At 41.8% G+C, this 17,005-nt stretch overlaps 1 protein-coding gene and 1 pseudogene across 9 annotated transcripts in view; one reads left to right on the top strand and one right to left on the bottom strand.

Annotated features, from left to right (window-relative positions):
• Positions 1-1,602: 1,602 nt before the first annotated feature.
• The window catches only part of PARP4 (poly(ADP-ribose) polymerase family member 4), a 112,646-nt gene continuing 97,243 nt past the window's right edge, over positions 1,603-17,005 (top strand). For 2 of the 9 annotated variants that reach the window (XM_073894806.1, XM_073894804.1), the window contains exons 1-4: positions 1,608-2,139; positions 9,013-9,145; positions 14,233-14,428; positions 15,783-15,849. In XM_073894806.1, coding sequence (XP_073750907.1) covers positions 9,014-9,145; positions 14,233-14,428; positions 15,783-15,849 — 395 coding nt within the window. In that variant the 5' untranslated portion in view covers positions 1,608-2,139; position 9,013. Of the gene's footprint in view, positions 2,140-2,182; positions 2,403-9,012; positions 9,146-14,232; positions 14,429-15,782; positions 15,850-17,005 lie in introns of those variants that run through there. The other 7 variants (XM_073894805.1, XM_025875230.2, XM_073894803.1 and 4 more) reach the window with 7 other exon arrangements.
• On the bottom strand, positions 7,237-8,618 carry LOC112826394 (histone H1.8-like; annotated as a pseudogene).

Below are 17,005 nucleotides of genomic sequence, written 5' to 3'. Positions count from 1 at the left end.
TGGAGGTCTATTATTAGGATTGTGTTTTTCCTGTAAATCATTAAGACAGTTAAAAATTATAGTGGAGTTTCATGTACTGTATGACTGTGATATTTATCAGTTGACCATTTGTTTCTCTCCTGCCTTTTTTCTTAGGCAGTCACCAGTGCCTAAGCAATGTTAAACGTGGGGTGTCAGCTCCTGTTTTGCCCTCAGCTTGCCTTTTGCTCTCTCATCAGCTTCAACAGCCTAAAGATCAGCCAGAGTTATAATCTTATGTGTTCTCAAGTCTTTTCTGAGCATGAGTCCTGGGCACGTGTGATGCTTTCTAGATGTCCCCATATACACAGGAGTTTTCCAAAGCTCATTCCCCCAAAAAATCTCACTCCTGGCTTTTCTTCTCATGCTTTTCCTCCTAGTCCTTCAGCCTGTCCTTTGCCCCAACTGTTTTTTGGGTTTTGTTCCCCCAAGCAGGAGTTGGTTCATTTGCCTTTCACTGTTTTTGAACATTACATTCCCTAAGTAGCTGTTTTTCTGCCCTGAGAAAATTTGAGTTAGGGAAAACAAAGGTAAGCCCATAGTATCAGTCCCTCACAGAACCCCCACACAGGTCAAAACAAACATAATTCCTTAAGACAAAGTCTCTGCTCCCTCCAGAGCCAGATTATCCAAGCTGCGAATGAGGGCTGGCAAAGGTAATGAAGCTAGAATAAGTGAAAACATGTAAACATCTCCTGCCTTGTTTCAGTGGCCTTTTCCCTGGTTGCACATTTGCTTGTTTGCTGTAAACCTTTAACTATCTTCTGCGTTCTGATAAGGTGGTTTTTGACAATTTTTGCCAGGTTTTAAAAATGTTTTGGGGAAAGGATGGACCCTGGGCCTCCCTACTATACCATTTTTGCTGAAGTCACCTAAGTTGATTCTTACACCATCCAAAAGGTAATGATGAAACAGGGGCCCCAGTAAAGTACCTTGTCTACAATCCCTTAGTAATCCCTTAGTAGAGTCAGAATTCAAATCCATACCCTCTCTACATCTCTTCTATTCTCATTTAATTCAGTATCTGGGGAATTTTATTGTTTCCTATTATTCTCCCCCCACTCAATGAATCTCAGCCCCCACATCTCTGGAATGGCAGATCTATATTTATAACTACTTGAGAACACTACCTAACAAGCTTCAAATTCAGGAAGTCCTAAACTAAATTCATTATATTAACCTCCCGCTTCTCCATTCTCAAACCTTCCCGAAATTTGCTTCTTACTTGCTTCCGGGAATTACTCTCACTTCTCAGTTAAATGGCAGCACCATCCACCCACTTTTACCAAACTCCAACTTTGGAGTTAACCTCATTGGCCAAATCCTGCCTGAAAGATGGAACTGAAAAAATCCTGAACACTTGGGGCGCCTGGGTGGCTCGGTAGGTTAAGCCTCTGACTTTGACTCAGGTCATGATCTCAGGGTCCTGGGACTGAGCTCGCTTCAAGCCCCCGTGGGCTCCACGCTCAGGAGGGAATCGGCTTAAGGATTCTCTCCCTCTGTCCCTCCCCCTGCTTGTGCTCTCTCTCTCAAATAAAATCTTTTTTTTAAGATTTTATTTATTTATTTGACAGAGAGAGAGAGAGCACAAGCAGGGGGAGCAGCAGGCAGTGGGAGAGCGAGAAGCAGGCTCCCCGCCGAGCAGGGAGCCCGAGTCGGGGTTCGATCCCATGATGCTGGGATCGTGACCTGAGCCGAAGGCAGCCGCTTAACGACTGAGCCACCCAGGCGCCCCTCAAATAAATAAAATCTTAAAAAAAAAAAAAAAAATCCTGAATCCTCAGTCTGATCCAGGAAGAGAAACCCTACCCGAGCCCAACGCCTAATCCCGGAGCAGCCCCTCAAAACTCCGCCACGCAGCGCTCGGAGTGGGCCACAGCGCGCGGCCTCTGGAGGCAGGCTTGGGCGGGCTTCCGCTCTTACAGACACTCTTTGCCGGCGCCGCGCCTCAGGTCAGCCCCGGGAGCCTGGAGCCCGGAATCCGGAAGCAGTCGGTGCGGGAGCTCTGGTAGCCGGGGAGCGCGGGGAGCGCCGGGAGCCGGGAGCCTCAGACACGAGGAGAGCCCCGAGCCTGCAGCGCCAGAACAGCAAGCGTCGGGAGTGGGCCGGATCCCCTAGCAGGTGCGTGGGCGCCGCTGGCTGGACCACCAGGCGGGGCCCAGGCCGGGCCCAGTCGGCGGTCCGGGTAGTCCTGGCCAGGAGGTGGCCACGTCGACTCCCTGCCGGAGCGGGGGACTCAGCTCTGTGCCGCTGCTGTCCGTGACTGCGTAGTTGTCTTGACCGCGCTGGTTGCTGTGGCACTGGAGGCGAGCTCCTGAAGCCCGCGCCGTCGGGAGCGTTGGCGTGTTCTCGTGCGAGTGGCGGGCCCAGGTGACAGGACACAGGTGGGGCCGCCAAGGAGAGCGGGTGCTCAGAGCCGGGTCTCTGGGCGCGCCCTGGGCTCAGGGAAAGTGAGCAGATCGCTTACCTTTGTTTTCTCTGACTTCCAGTAGGCAGACACCCTGTCTTCTTCAAATGAGGTATTCTTAAAGTTAGGTTTGGGAAAAGGAAACTCTTCCAGAAAATGCAGTATTTTGGTGAATAACCAGGGAATGTAATTTGACCTCAAAATTAGAAACACCATGATAGAAAATTTAATGTGCATGTTGAAGATCAAAGTTGAAAACTTGGAAATCCGTTAAATACTTCCTGCGGGAAATGCCCAGTGACTCAGCTGGAGGACTGAGTCGGTCCAGAGTAACACGGCACTGCTGAATGTTCAAACTTTTGATTCTGGATTGCAAAATAACAGTAAACATAAAAATATATAAAGTGCAGTGTTATGATAAAGGAGAAATTCACTCTCCATATGTGCATGTTGCAGATAGAGTAGCTGGAATTTGTGAGGAGTAGCTCAGGGAGTTTCTCAGGAGCTGGGGAGGTGTGTTCTTGTCCTGTGCGCATAACACAGGGCCTGATGGCTGGAAGACACTCCGAAATCTCATACGTACACAATAAGGTCTGATGACCACATGAATGAACGCTGACTGTTTAGGAGAAGCTTGGAAATGAGGGAGAGACTGGTGGCAGATGTTAAGAAAGCTGCTAGCCAGGAGAGGCCACACATTTAAGAGAGACTCCACATACAGTCAGTCTGGAGGAAGACGGAAGTCAAGGCCTGACTTGAGATTTCACAGAATTTCATAGTGTTAGTTTCACTTCCTACAATCAGTAGGAAGACAGAAGTCAAGGCCTGACTTGAGATTTCACAGTATTTGAGTGTTAGTTTCACTACCTCCTACAGGGCCTCAGCTGTTAAGAATGGGCCAGGGAGTTGTTTAAAATGTTCCTTTATACTTTGGCTTCACAACAATGCCACTGAACTATAGACTTAAAAATGGTTAAAGTGGTAAATTTTATGTGAGGTACATTTTACCACCAAAATAAAGGCTAAAAATTATCTACACTGTTTGACTCAGTAATTCCACTTCTGACCATCTATTCTAAGGAAACAGTGACAGAGATTTGGCCAAAAATATATGAATAAAACATTTTCTGCAAAGTATATTTAGAATAATGAACAATTTTCAGTAACCAAATATCTGATGACTTGGGGAAGAGTTAAATTACACATAGCCTCTACGAATATTTTCAAAGACTATTTAGTGATATTGGGCAAATTCTCATTAAAAGTTAGATGAAAGAAACTGGCAATAAAATTCAATAAATAATATCCACAAATAACATATTTTTATTAAAATAATTTATAAAATGTATTGATAGAGGAAAGAATAATATCAAAGATATTGAAAGAAATCTCAAAATTTCTCAATGGAGGGATTGTGCTTTTTTAAAACACTTTACTGAGATATAATTTACATACCATTAAATTCACCCATTTTAATTGTATGATTCAAAGATTTTTAATAAGTTGTGCATCATCACCATGATCTAGTTTAGAACATTTCCAGCACTGTAGGTGCTCTTTATTTTTCTTCATACTGGTTAACCTACTTTGGAGAGAAGTTATTTTTTAGAAAGACAAATTCATATTACTTTCCTAGGAAATTTAAGCAAAACTGAAAAGTAATATAATTTAACAAGAATAAAAATTATTTAAGCTCTTTTACTCAGTATTGTTTAGGATTTCAGGACTGTTTTCTAAGACAATCATTGAAATTGCAAACAAAGATTTATATGTAAGAGGGTACATCATAGCTTTTTTTTCTTAAAGATTTATTTATTTGAGAGAAGAGGGGGAGCACAGAGGGAGAGGGAGAGACAATCTTCAGCAGACTCCCCACTGAGCTGATCCTGGAGCCCAAGAGTCAGACACATAACCGGTTGAGCTACCCAGATACCCCCATAGCTTTGTGGGTTTTTTTTTTTTAAGATTTTATTTATTTATTTGTCATACAGAGAGAGAGCACACGAGCAAGCACAAGCAGGGAGAGCAGCAGGTAGAGGGAGAAGCAGTCTCCCCACTGAGCAAGGAGCCTGATGTGGGACTCGATCCCAGGACCCTGGGATCACGACCTGAGCCGAAGGCAGATGCTTAACCAACTGAGCTACCCAGGCATACCTATAGCTTTGTTATTGATACCAAAATTTAGAAGTAATTTGATTGCCCAACAATAGAAATAGTTCATTTATGATACATATCTAAGATAGCCTCTATTAAAAATGTTTTCCAAGAATAATTAATGATTTAATGCTAAAGACAAAATGCTGACATAAAATGCAAGATAGGTATTATGAATATGGTATGATTTCAATTTTGATAATAATATAGTCCATTACAGTACATACACACAGAAAAAAAGGCCTGGAAGAAAAGGCCAAAGAAATTGTTAACATGACCTCTAGGTTTTGAGATTATTTTGCTGCTGTTATGCAGTTCTGAATTTTCCACATTTTCTAAGATGGGCATGAATGACTTCTCTATTAGAAAACATTTTTTTTTAAGATTTTATTTATTTATTTGAGAGTGAGAGAATGGGAGACAGAGAGCGTGAGAGGGGGGAGGGTCAGAGGGAGAAGCAGACTCCGCGCTGAGCAGGGAGCCCAATGCCGGGCTCAATCCTGGGACTCCAGGATCATGACCTGAGACGAAGGCAGATGTTTAACTGACTGAGCCACCGACTGGATGGCTCAGGTCATGATCCCAGCGTCCTGGGATGGAGCCCCACATCGGGCTCCCTGCTCAGCGGAGAGCCTGGTTCTCCCTCTCCCTCTGCCTGCCGCTCTGACTACTTGTGATCTCTCTGTCAAATAAATAAATAAAATTTTAAAAACAAAACAAAACAAAACATTTTTTAAAAGACCAGGTCAGAGGACTTAAGAACACACCCAGGACAGGTCTAGAGAGGTGGATCTGAGTATCCATTCCCACTTCAGCCTTCCTTGTCCAACATAGGCAGGGTACATTACATAGAGACTGTCCTGAATTGTTAAAGATTCATTAGAGTTTTAGTGTTTTGTGTTTTGTTTGTTTGTTTATTTACTGTCAGAAATTAAAAACAAGATAGATCAATTAATCTAAATAACAGTGTGATACCTTTCATGGTTTCCATCCCAGCATCTCATCTATAAACCCTGGTAAGTATGAATCAATTCAAATGTAAAAGACAATACATAGTATTAATGCTATGGAAAGGCAGAGTTAGATCAAGAGACTTCAGTTTAACCAGACATCATAAGAAAAAAAAATGTGAACCCCTAATTTGTTCATTTACTGAACAGATACTTCAGGTCCTAAGTGTGGGGTGGGGATAGGGAGAAGTGTCCCAGGGGAAGGCACAGCATGTGTGAAGGCCCTAAGGACCCAACTTGGAGTTTTGCCAACCTGGAGAAAAAGCCAGTATGACAAGGGCAGAGTGAGAGGGAGGTGCAGGAGGAGGCTGTGGAGAGAGGCCAGGCCTTGAACCATGGTAAGAAATTTGAATTTCACTTGAAACATAAAAAAAAAAAAAAAAGTTTACCCAAGCTACAGTGTAGAGGAACTTAGAGGCAGAGAGGAGCAGAGGTGGGAGAGGAAGTTAGGTCTCCACTGATGGGGGCCAGGGTGACAGAGGAGATGGGGAAAGTGTGTTGATTGCATCTGCTGTGAGAAGGAAATGCTGATGGCCAAAGGGGGTAAGATAGGGAGAAATCACAGGTAGCATCCAGTGGCTTGAGCAGCCAGCAACACCCAGCAGCCACTTACCAAGAGGAGAACAGGGGTAGGCCAAGGTTGTGGATTTGGCAAATCTGGGGTGCCTGAGGTACACACATTGGGAAGGCAGTGGTCATTTTGTCCTAAATTAGGGGTGGTCCTCATATAGACTTCCTTCAGGGCCTTGAAGAATGGGCACCATTGCTCAGGCAAGGAGACTAGAACAGGGACTCCAGCCTGGGAGAACTGGGCATTCCAGGGGCAGGGGGACCTGAAGGAGGAACACGAACTCTGGGCACGTGGTTAGGAAGCTGGGCCCTGTAGGTTCCTGACAACTACTTGCCTCACTCAGTCAGACGTGGGAGCCGCTTTCCATGAAACACCACCTTATTTGGGGGAACCTATTAGAGATGACTCCAGTTTTTAAAAATTGACAAATAGCTACTGTGAATTAAATCCAGTATCTCACCATTTATTAGTTTATTGTTGAATACCTATAAATGTCTTTCCATTCAAAATATGCCCATTTTTCTTAGAAGTAATTCTTTTCTATATGTGGGAAAGTATGACAATAAAAGAAATCAAATTAAAATACAGATATGTTTCCACTTAAACATAAGTTGTATATTTTTATTACTAATTGATCAATTTTTTCTCTAGAATGCCTTAACAGAAACCCACATAACTAATGGGACTAATGGGTCTTTTTGATTTTATAGAATTATATATAAAAATCTGTGGTTTCACTATCACATAATATTTATTTTTAATTTAGAAATAAAGGCTTCTATGTTCTTAAACCTCACACTTGATCTGTAACTGAAATCTATACATTTCCATTAAGATGTATAGCATGAGCCTATACCGAAGTATTTTGGAGTGCCATAGTATCAGCCATAAAACTAGAAATGATTCTAAAACCAACATACTTATTGCAAGTTTGATCACTGTTCAATTTTTGTTAAAAATGATTGCAGTATGTCTTTGTAAAATAATGCCCAGCTTCCCACAGTTTGCATGTAGAACAATTTTGAATTCACTGTCATTTATATTCACTGAAAAAAGAATCCTTTATTTTATTTTATTTTTTTCACAGACTCACCAGAATTTTATTATAATGTGGTTTATTTATTTATTATTTAAATTCAGTTTCATTAACATACACTGTATTACTACTTTCAGGGGTACAATTTAGTGATTCATCATTTGCATCTAACACCCAGTGCTCCTTACATCAAGTGCCCTCCTTAATGCCCATGACTCAGTCACCCCATCTCCTCACCCACCTCCCCTCCAGCAACTGTCAGTTTGTTCCGTAGAGTTAAGAGTTTCTTATGGCTGGGGTGCCTGGGTGGCTTTTTTTTTTTTTTTTTTTGAGGGGAAAAAAGCCTTTATTGATAAATAGATTACAATGAAATAAATAGAGTGACGGTATGTTGGGGAATAAAAACTCGGGCAGGATCTCCGTGTCTCCACCCCAGCTCTAGCTTTCAGCCTCCACCTTCCTACTGGCCAGTTTGGACAATGAGGCCTTGGTGGGCAAGTCCAGCCTCCTTGGGCCCTTGGGGGCCTCTGTCTTCCTGGCCAGGGGTTCAGGCACCATCTTAGACCCACCAGCCCTGGGAAGAGCAGTGGCCTTGGCTTTGGGCCCCACCTTGGCCGCATGGGCAACGACCTCCTTAGGGACGTGATTTTCCTTCTTTTTGGCTGGAGAAGCAGTACCCTTCTTGGCCTTGGGGACCGTGGGTTTTGCACTCCGACTCCCAGCTTTTGTTTTCCTGTGGGCCTCACAACCCTGGCTCTTCCTTCTGCCTTTGACCTTTGACTTCCCACTGGGCCCGGTGGCACTGGGAGGGGCCCGTGTGGCCTTGTCTGGCTGTTGGGAGGCCTTTCTGGCCTCACTCGCTCTTGCCTCTTGGTCTTTGGTTGGGCCGCCTTTCTTGGGAGCCTTCTCCTTGGCTGCACCTGCTTTGGGAGGAGCCGTCCTCACCTCTCGCAGCTTCCTGGGTCCCCTTTTCACCTCGCCTGGGTTGGGAGGGTCATTCTTTGCCTCTCGGTTTCTTGGGGACCTTCTCCTTGGCCTCACTGAGTTTCCTGGGGGCTGTCATGATGGGTGTCTTCTTGGGTTAGACTTTCCTCTTATGCTTGGGAACCAACTAGCTTTTCAGACTCAGACACCCAGGACGACCCCACTGTGGAGGGCAAGGAGGTTGAGGACGTTGAGGAGGTTGAGATATCACTGGAGGCAATGCTCCCAGGAGCCATTGCATACGCAGACGCAGATGCAGATTGTCAGACCCCCTCCCAAGGCGTGAGCTTTTTTTTTTTTTCCACCCCCTGACGGCTACACAATTACGCACGTCTCCTATGCACTGCAAGCCCCATCCTGCCTCTTGTTCTCTCCTACTTCTCCAACTGAAATATGTGTTGACAAGCTGTACGTGTGGACACAAAAGGTGTTAAGCATCTGATTCTTGGTTTTGGTTCAGGTCATGATCTTGGGGTCTTGGGATCGAGCCCTGCACTGGGCTCTGTGCTCCACGTGGAGTCTGCTGGAGATCCTCTCTCTCAAATAAATAAATAAAATCTTTTTTTTTTTTAAGTCTCTTATGGTTTGCCCCGCCCCCCATTTTTATCTTATTTTTCCTTCCCTTCCCCAATGTTCTTCTGTTTTGTTTCTTAAATTCCATATATGAGTGAAATCATATTGTATTTGTCTTTCTCTGACTGATTTTGCTTAGCATAATACCCTCTAGTTCCATCCATGTCGTTGCAAATGGCAAAATTTCATTCTTTTTGATGGCTGAGTGATATTCCATTGAGAATCCTTTAAAACTATGACTTGACTTTTTTTCCTACAGGATGACTGTAAGGATCTTTGCAAATTGTACCTTCTGTTTGAAAGTCAAGCACTTACCTCGTCAACAGAAGAAAAAGCTACAAAATGACATTAAGGAGAATGGTGGAAATTTTTCCTTTTTATTAAATCCTCAGGTATTTGCAAATTTTCTAAGAACTGTGTGATAAATACTGTGTATTAAGGGAGGGTAGGTCAGGGCACTTGGCTGACACAGTGGGAAGAGCATGTGACTCTTGATCTTGGGGTCTTGAGTTCAGGCCCCATGCTGGGCATAGAGCTTACTTAAAATAATAGATTAATAATTTTTTTTTTAAAGGGAGAACAGGTCATGGTTAGAAGGGTAAGCAGAGAAAATTGGCCACAGGAGAAAGTCACTGAAGGCAGGTGAAATTGTGACATCGTCAACAGGGAAGTTGGGCTGGAGAAAGGCAGAGGAGGGAAAACCACACGTCCCACCTTCTCTCCATTACACCTTGTGAATCTGAGGTTATTAGAGTACAGCTGAAGACCTAAACAGAAATAATTTCAGACCAGCCAAATCTATTTTCAAAGGAGAAAAGTAATGGTGTACAGCATTTGCAAAAAGCATTCTATCTAATCACTCACCAGTATGTCAACCCTGAGCGTCACCGGTATAGTGTGACTCAGGGGACAAAGAAAAATGTGTATCGTAAACTCATCTTGTACTGCTTGTACAGCTTGTACTGCTTGTTTTGTTTATTTAAAGGCCGAAAGAAGCTACTTTCCCTCTCTTGAAATGAATTGTAAGCCTGACATTTTAAGATTGGTGGCTTAGCCTGCCCCTTCCTGGACCATAGCCCTGGGGCTTGCTGACCATGAGTTTGGTTTGTTCTGTGAAGTATGTTCAACTCCAGCTAGATCCTGGGTGCTCTCTGGCATTTAGTAGTTTGCCTGTGATTATCAGAGATGGAATGTCCCTGTTCACCTCCAGTTTAGGCAGAACTGTATATACATCCCTTATACGGCTTTCCTCACTTGCCTGTTTCACCATTTCTATGGATGGATGAATAATTCAGGCCGGTTATACCTTCTCAGTTTATCTTCTGGGTAAAGAATGCCAATATCGTCTCTCATTTTCAGAAATTCCCACATACTGTGAGTGTAAACATTTTGGAAGTTATGTTGCCAATGTATATAAACTTTTGAAATGTGCATACCAGGTATTATAATGGAAACAGCTATGTATATATTGTTGAGAAATGAGCTCCAAGATGAATTGTTAAGTGGAAAAGCAGGTTCAGAACAGCATGTTTAGTACGCTGCCATTTGTGACTAAAAATAGGGGTGTGTACTTATATGTGTGTTGCCTATGCATAGAATAGCTCTAGAAGGATATTCCAGAAACAAGTTACAATAGATGCCTCTGGGGAGATGAACTGGGAACAATGGTACAACATATGTTAATTTATTATTATTATTTTACTTTGTAGATATTCTACAATGTGCATATACTATTTATTCCAAAATAGATTCGTAAAATTACAACTTAACAAATTCAATAAATAATGGATACCTTTTGAATCTCTTGTTCCACTCCTAAGAAAACAATTAAACAAGTGTACAAATATGTGTACATGAAGATGTTCAGCACAGCATTGTTTAAAGGAGTGAAAATTTGGAAATAACTTCTAGGGTTGGTTAATCAATTATGGTATATCCCTACCCATATTCTTTAAAAACTGTTGATTTTTTTAAACTTTCATTTAACTAAAATTATTTGTAAGAGTTTTAGAAATCTGAGAAAGATTACTATCAAGACTTTTAAAGGTGGGCATTCTAGGGGAAGGAGGCAAATGGCAACAGAATAGGGGACCTCGTTTTATCTGGTCCCTTGAATTTAGCTGGATATCTATGAAACCATTCTGAACACACACAAATTCAGCCTGGAATATATACATCTGGAACTCTACAAGCAGAAAAACGATTGCTTTTCGCAAGGTAGGAGGTGTGGAATTGTGAATCTGTGGGGAAATATCTGAAGATAAATGGAGTGGGGAGGGACCCTCCATAAGCCAGCTGCCAGAAAGTTTTATAACACTGGAGTGCAAAATCAGAACTCTTAGAAATCTGCTCCAGTGAGAGACATCCCTTTCTTAAAGAGGCACAGGGGATGAAAAGAGCAGAATTCTAGGTGGGTCATTGTGGTCTCAGGATCCCAGGAAACACAGAAAGAATGGGGGTGCCTGATCCAATAGAGTGCCCAAGCAGTGGAGCGGGGAAACTGGTTATGGTCAGCGAGCCCAGAAGGGACTCTCAGCTCTGGTCACCATAAACCATGGGCCGGGCCGATAGGGAGACTGCTCTTTTCCTGAGCACCCTAAAAAAGACTGGAACATGCGGACTGTTTAACATCCCCTGGGAGAGACAAAATGGTTGTGCCCACAGCTGGGCAACAGCTCTCAGGATGGCAGTGGCCCCAGAAAGGAAAGTAGGATGGCATCCAGCCATTACCTGGGAGCAATGGAGCAGGGTCCATGCGTGAGCCCACAACCACTCACAGTCGCAAAGACACAAAGTGCAATGAGGCTCTCGGGCCCCTGGGACGCCACCAGGGAGAATTGAAGTGGGCACGAATTGCCAGATCGTGTGGGGTGTGGCACACAGAGAGGCTGTGCCCACGACTGGGCAATAGCTGTCAGGGCAGCGATGGCCCCAGAAAGGATAGTAGGACAGCACTCAGCTGTGACCTGGCAGCAGCGGAGCAGGGTGTGCATGAGCCCACAACCGCTTGCAGTCGCAAAGACACAAAGTGAAGTGTCGCTGTGGGGCACCGGGGATGCCCCCCCGGAGAATTGCAGTGGGGATGAACTGCAGAGTCTGTAGGTTTGGTGCACACAGAAGTGGTGATGGTTTGACCTGGAGGGTTTGTTGAAGAAGGGGGACCATGATCTTGCGGTTCTGGGCCAGAGATCCCGGCATGGCCATTTTTGCTCTGACCCTCTGAAGAAGTGCGGAAAGCCACCAGGGAACAAAAGCCACACGGATGACCAGCTCACCTTGAGCCCATCCCCCCTCCCCCAGAAGACAGACCTAAGAACAGGTGGATAACAAGCTTATGGATCCTACAAGACTTTAAAACCCCAGAGCCAGGGGAAAATAATATATTGAGCACCGGGTGTTTCCTCATGACTTGTTTATCCTTCAGTCTAAAATTTTACATTTCTTTTTTTTTTATCTTTTCCCCGTTTCAACTAGATTCTTATTTTACCAACTTATGTTTTTAAGTTGCTTTTTAACTTTTTTTCTCAAATCTATATTTTATAGATTTATGCCTCATTCTAGTCCTTTTTTCACTCTATCCAATTTTATATATGTATATAAACTTTGCTTTCCTTGCAATTTGGGGATGTAGTGTCTTCTAACACAGAGACCAAAATTCAATCAGGAACAAGATCACCTGCTTTGTCCACCCTGTGAAATTATAGTCTCTCTCCACCACCCCCCCTTTTTTTTTTTATCGTTTTGGTTCATCTTGCTTTGTTTGCTTTTCTATGGTGGTGTCTGACCTCTTTGGATTTTTTCTAGGGTGCATTTTGCTTGGGTCGTGGTTGCTATTTTGGACCCTGTTCATTCACTCATCCATCTGTCCTTGGGCAGAATGACTAGAAGGAAGAACTCTCAACAAAGGAAAGAACCAGAGACAATGTTCTGTGCCACAAAGCTAATCAATATGGATATAAGCAAGATGTCAGAGATAGAATTCAGGATAGCAATTATAAAGTTAAGCGCTAGGCTTGAAGAAAGCATAAATGACAATACAGAATCTCTAAGGGCGGAAATGAAATCTAATCAGGCTGAACTTAAAAATGCTATGAATGAGATGCAGTCTAAATTGGATGCTCTACCAGCTAGGGTCAGTGAGGCAGAAGAGAGAATAAGTGATCTAGTAGACAGACTGATGGAAAGGAAGGAAGTTGAGGAAAAGAGAGAAGAAACAACTAATAGCCCATGAAGAAAGGCTTTGAGAATTTAATCACAGAGCTGGAACAAACAATCCTAAAATTTGTGTGGAATAAGAAAAGACCCCAAATAGCCGCAGTAATGTTGAAAAAAAAAACCAAAGCTGGAGGCATCACAATTACGGAGTTCAAGCTGTATTACAAAGCTGTAATCATCAAGACAGTATGGTACTGGCACAAAAACAGACACATAGCTCAATGGAACAGAATAGAGAGCCCAGAAATGGACCCTCAACTCTATGGTCAACTAATCTTCAACAAAGCAGGAAGGAATATCCGATGGAAAAAGACAGTCTCTTCAATAAATGGTGCTGGGAAAATTGGAGAGCCACATGCAGAAGAATGAAACTGGACCATTCTCTTACACCATACACAAAGATAAACTCAAAATGGATGAAAGACCTAAATGTGAGATAGGAATCCATCAAAATCCTAGAGGAGAACAACAAATGTTGGTGAGGATGTGGAGAAAGGGGAACCCTCTTACACTGTTGGTGGGAATGCAAGCTGGTGCAGCCAGTCTGGAAAACAGTATGGAGGTTTCTCAAGAAGTTAAAATAAGAACTACCCTATGACCCAACAATTGCACTACTGGGTATTTACCCCAAAGATACAGATGTAGTGAAAGAAGGGGCACATGCACCCCAATGTTCATAGAAGCAATGTCCACAATAGCCAAACTGTGGAAGGAGCCAAGATATCTTTCAACAGATGAATGGATAAAGAAGATGTGGTCCATATATACAATGGAATATTACTCAGCCATCAGAAAGGATGAATACCCAACTTTTACATCAACATGGATGGGACTGGAGGAGATTATGCTAAGTGAAATAAGTCAAGCAGAGAAAGACCATTATCTTATAATCTTACTAATATGTGGAACATAAGGAATAGCGTGGAAGACCATAGGGGAAGGGAGGAAAACTAAGGGAAGAGATTGGAGAGGGAGACAAACCATAAGAGACTCTGGACTCTGGGAAACAAATTGAGGGTTGCAGAAGGGAGGGTGGGCAGATGGGGTAACTGGGTGATGGGCATTAAGGAGGGCACGTTATCTGATGAGAAGTGGGTGTTATACACAACTAATGAATCATTGAACACTACATCACAAACTAATGATGTTGGTTAATTGAACTTAGTAAAAAAAAGACTTTTAAGTTTGAAAATTACAGATGCAAGTAATTTATTTAGATTTTGTTTTTACAAGTACTTAATGAATTGATTCTTTTTTTTCTAAGTGCACACATATAATCTTAGACAATGCTGATGTTCTGAGCCAGTATCAACTGAAGTCTATCCAAAAGAACCATATCCATATTATAAACCCAGATTTTATATGGAACTCTATCAAAGAAAGGAGGCTCTTGGACATAATGAATTATGATCCTTATAAGGCCATCACACCACCTTCTTGTCAGAAGGCAATCTGTTCTGGTAAGTATTTTATATCAAGCACTTAATATATTATAGGTGCTATAGTAAACATTTTGGTTTATCAAAGGCAGTCAAAGGATTGTCTAGACATATTACAAAAATTATTAAACTTCTTATCTCAGAAAATGGGCAGCCAAATAGTGAAGGACAAAAACTACTTTAGCAATAGGAATAGATTTCTCAATATCCAATGTAGTGTGATCAGATTCAAAAAGACTACAAAAACACTGATAATCTCAGAAAACCTGATTTGTAACTTTATCTGGGAGGGAGAAGAAACTTTGTGTTAAAAAATTATCACCACAACTTAATGACTGGAAATTTTTTGACTAGCCTTTTGCTAAAGAAGTTCTTTCCCAAAGATGATCTCTCGAAAGGAAACATATCTCCTTTATAAACCCAGATTTTATTTTGGAATCTGGTCAAGAAGCAAGCCTTTGGATATAGGGAAATGCCCTTCTCATGAGACATATCAAAAAGAAGCAATTCTGATAAATAATAATCTACAGTAAGCACCTGATATATGTTAGGTATCATATTGTATGTATAAATTGTATTATTTATAGGAGTTTTAGAAATCAATGTTTTGGTGTGGTGCAGCCTCTTTACATAAATGATTGTCCAAAAATGCTGTCATCAGACTTTCTTGCTCTCAGAAAATGGTAGCTAAAACAAAATAGGCAGGATAGTAAACTTCTTTTACATTGAAAATGTTTTTCAACATCCAGAGTGATACAGTCAGATTCAGAATTACTGCAAATACATTGACACCCTTTGAAATTTTGATAGCATAATTAAAACTGGAAAGAAATTCTTGCATAAAAGAAGTTATTCCTATATATCATAATGCTATAGACAGTGTTACGCTTCTCTTAAAAGAAAAATATGAAGCAAAAATTGCTTGGCTTCACATAGGAACAAGAACTCCTCAGGTCCTTCATTTGTGACATGATGGCACTGGGGAACTCATTCTGACCTTGCAGCATACTAGAAATGCATTTCATAACTATGCTCACCATAATCTTCTGAAGACAAAAATTCCATTTGAAATTGAATATCCATCAATGAGTTTCAAATAATACAGATAACATTAGAATTCTCCTCACAATCCTATTAAAATAGAATTATAATATATTCTTACTATCTTTTACTTTTAATTTACCTTCTTCTTGTCCCACTTGTACTATCCTTAGATCACCAATTACTATAGCTAATTTAAGGACATCTTTAAAAAAAGAAAAGAATAGCATGGTAAGTATGACCTATATTCAAGAATCTTAAAAATTCCAGGATTTATTGTTAATAATTTTAATAAATCTTTGAGTAGTAAACAAGTGTTTTGTTTTTGTTCTAGAGGTGACAACAGATGATCTATCCCTGGACAACTCCATGGAGAAGGAAAACATTGTGGAATTCACAGAGTAATCTACTTTTATTTTTTAAAAGATTTTATTTATTTGTTAAAGAGAGAGAGAGAGCACAGGCAAGGGGAGCAGCAGACAGAAGGAGAATTAGGCTCCCTGCTGAGCAAGGAGCCTGATGCAGGACTCTATTTCAGGACCCTGGGATCATGACCTGAGCTGAAGGCAGATGCTTAACTGAGCCACCCAGGTGTCCCCAGAGTAATATACTTCTGATCATTAAGACTCAGTTTGCACGGGGCGCCTGGGTGGCTCAGATGATTAAGCGTCTGCCTTCAGCTCGGGTCATGATCCCAGGATCCTGGGATCGAGCCCCACATCGGGCTCCTGGCTCAGTGGGAAGCCTGCTTCTCTTTCTCCCTCTGCCTCTCTCCCTGCTCATGCTCTTTCTCTCTCTCTATCTCTGTGTCTCAAATGAATAAATAAAATCTTAAAAAAAAAAAAAAAAGAAAGTAACTGAAAACTTTAAAAAAAAAAAAAAGACTCAGTTTGCAAAATGTTTTGAAACCTCAAGCACAGGTTTTTTTGTTTTTTGTTTTTTAAGATTTTATTTATTTATTTGAGAGGGAGACAGAGAGCACAAGCGGGATGAAGGGCAGAGGGAGAGGGAGGGGGACAAGCAGACTCCCCGATAAGCGGGGAGCCCAATGTAGGGCTTGACCCCATGACTCTTGAGATCACCACCTGAGCTGAAGTCAGATGGTCAAACACAGTTTTAAAATGCTTTTAATACATCATGGTTTTTGTACTTTTTTCATTTATCTTGCTTCTCTAATTCTAGGCTTTTATTTATTTAAGACTTTTTACTTCAACTAGTATAGTGATAATTATTTCCATGTTAGTATTATATAAGAGTGAACATAATTGTTAGATTGATTTTAAAAAAGAAAAGGCACTGGAGATGAGATGTGGGTAGTCTGCTTAACCTGCTACCTTACCGAGAAGCCTTTAGACTTGAGACTGTTCTTACTCCCTACCTAATAGGTCAAAAAAATGGAAATAGTGACAACCTTCTGCAAATGGAGTATGTGAGGCTACATTTCTATATGGCTTCGTAAAGCATACCCAAAAGTGTAATGTCAATTAAGCATCACATTGAGCCTTATTTTATTTGTTAATAGTAGTGTTAAAAGACAGAACAAATATCAAAAATGAA

The sequence above is a fragment of the Callorhinus ursinus genome, unplaced genomic scaffold, assembly GCF_003265705.2.
Source record: "Callorhinus ursinus isolate GAN/ISIS: 27379988/994484 unplaced genomic scaffold, GSC_fseal_2.0 scaffold7, whole genome shotgun sequence".
NCBI lineage: Eukaryota > Metazoa > Chordata > Mammalia > Carnivora > Otariidae > Callorhinus > Callorhinus ursinus.
The sequence above is the reverse complement of the archived record's forward strand: the minus strand, read 5'-3'. Positions and strand labels throughout refer to the sequence as shown.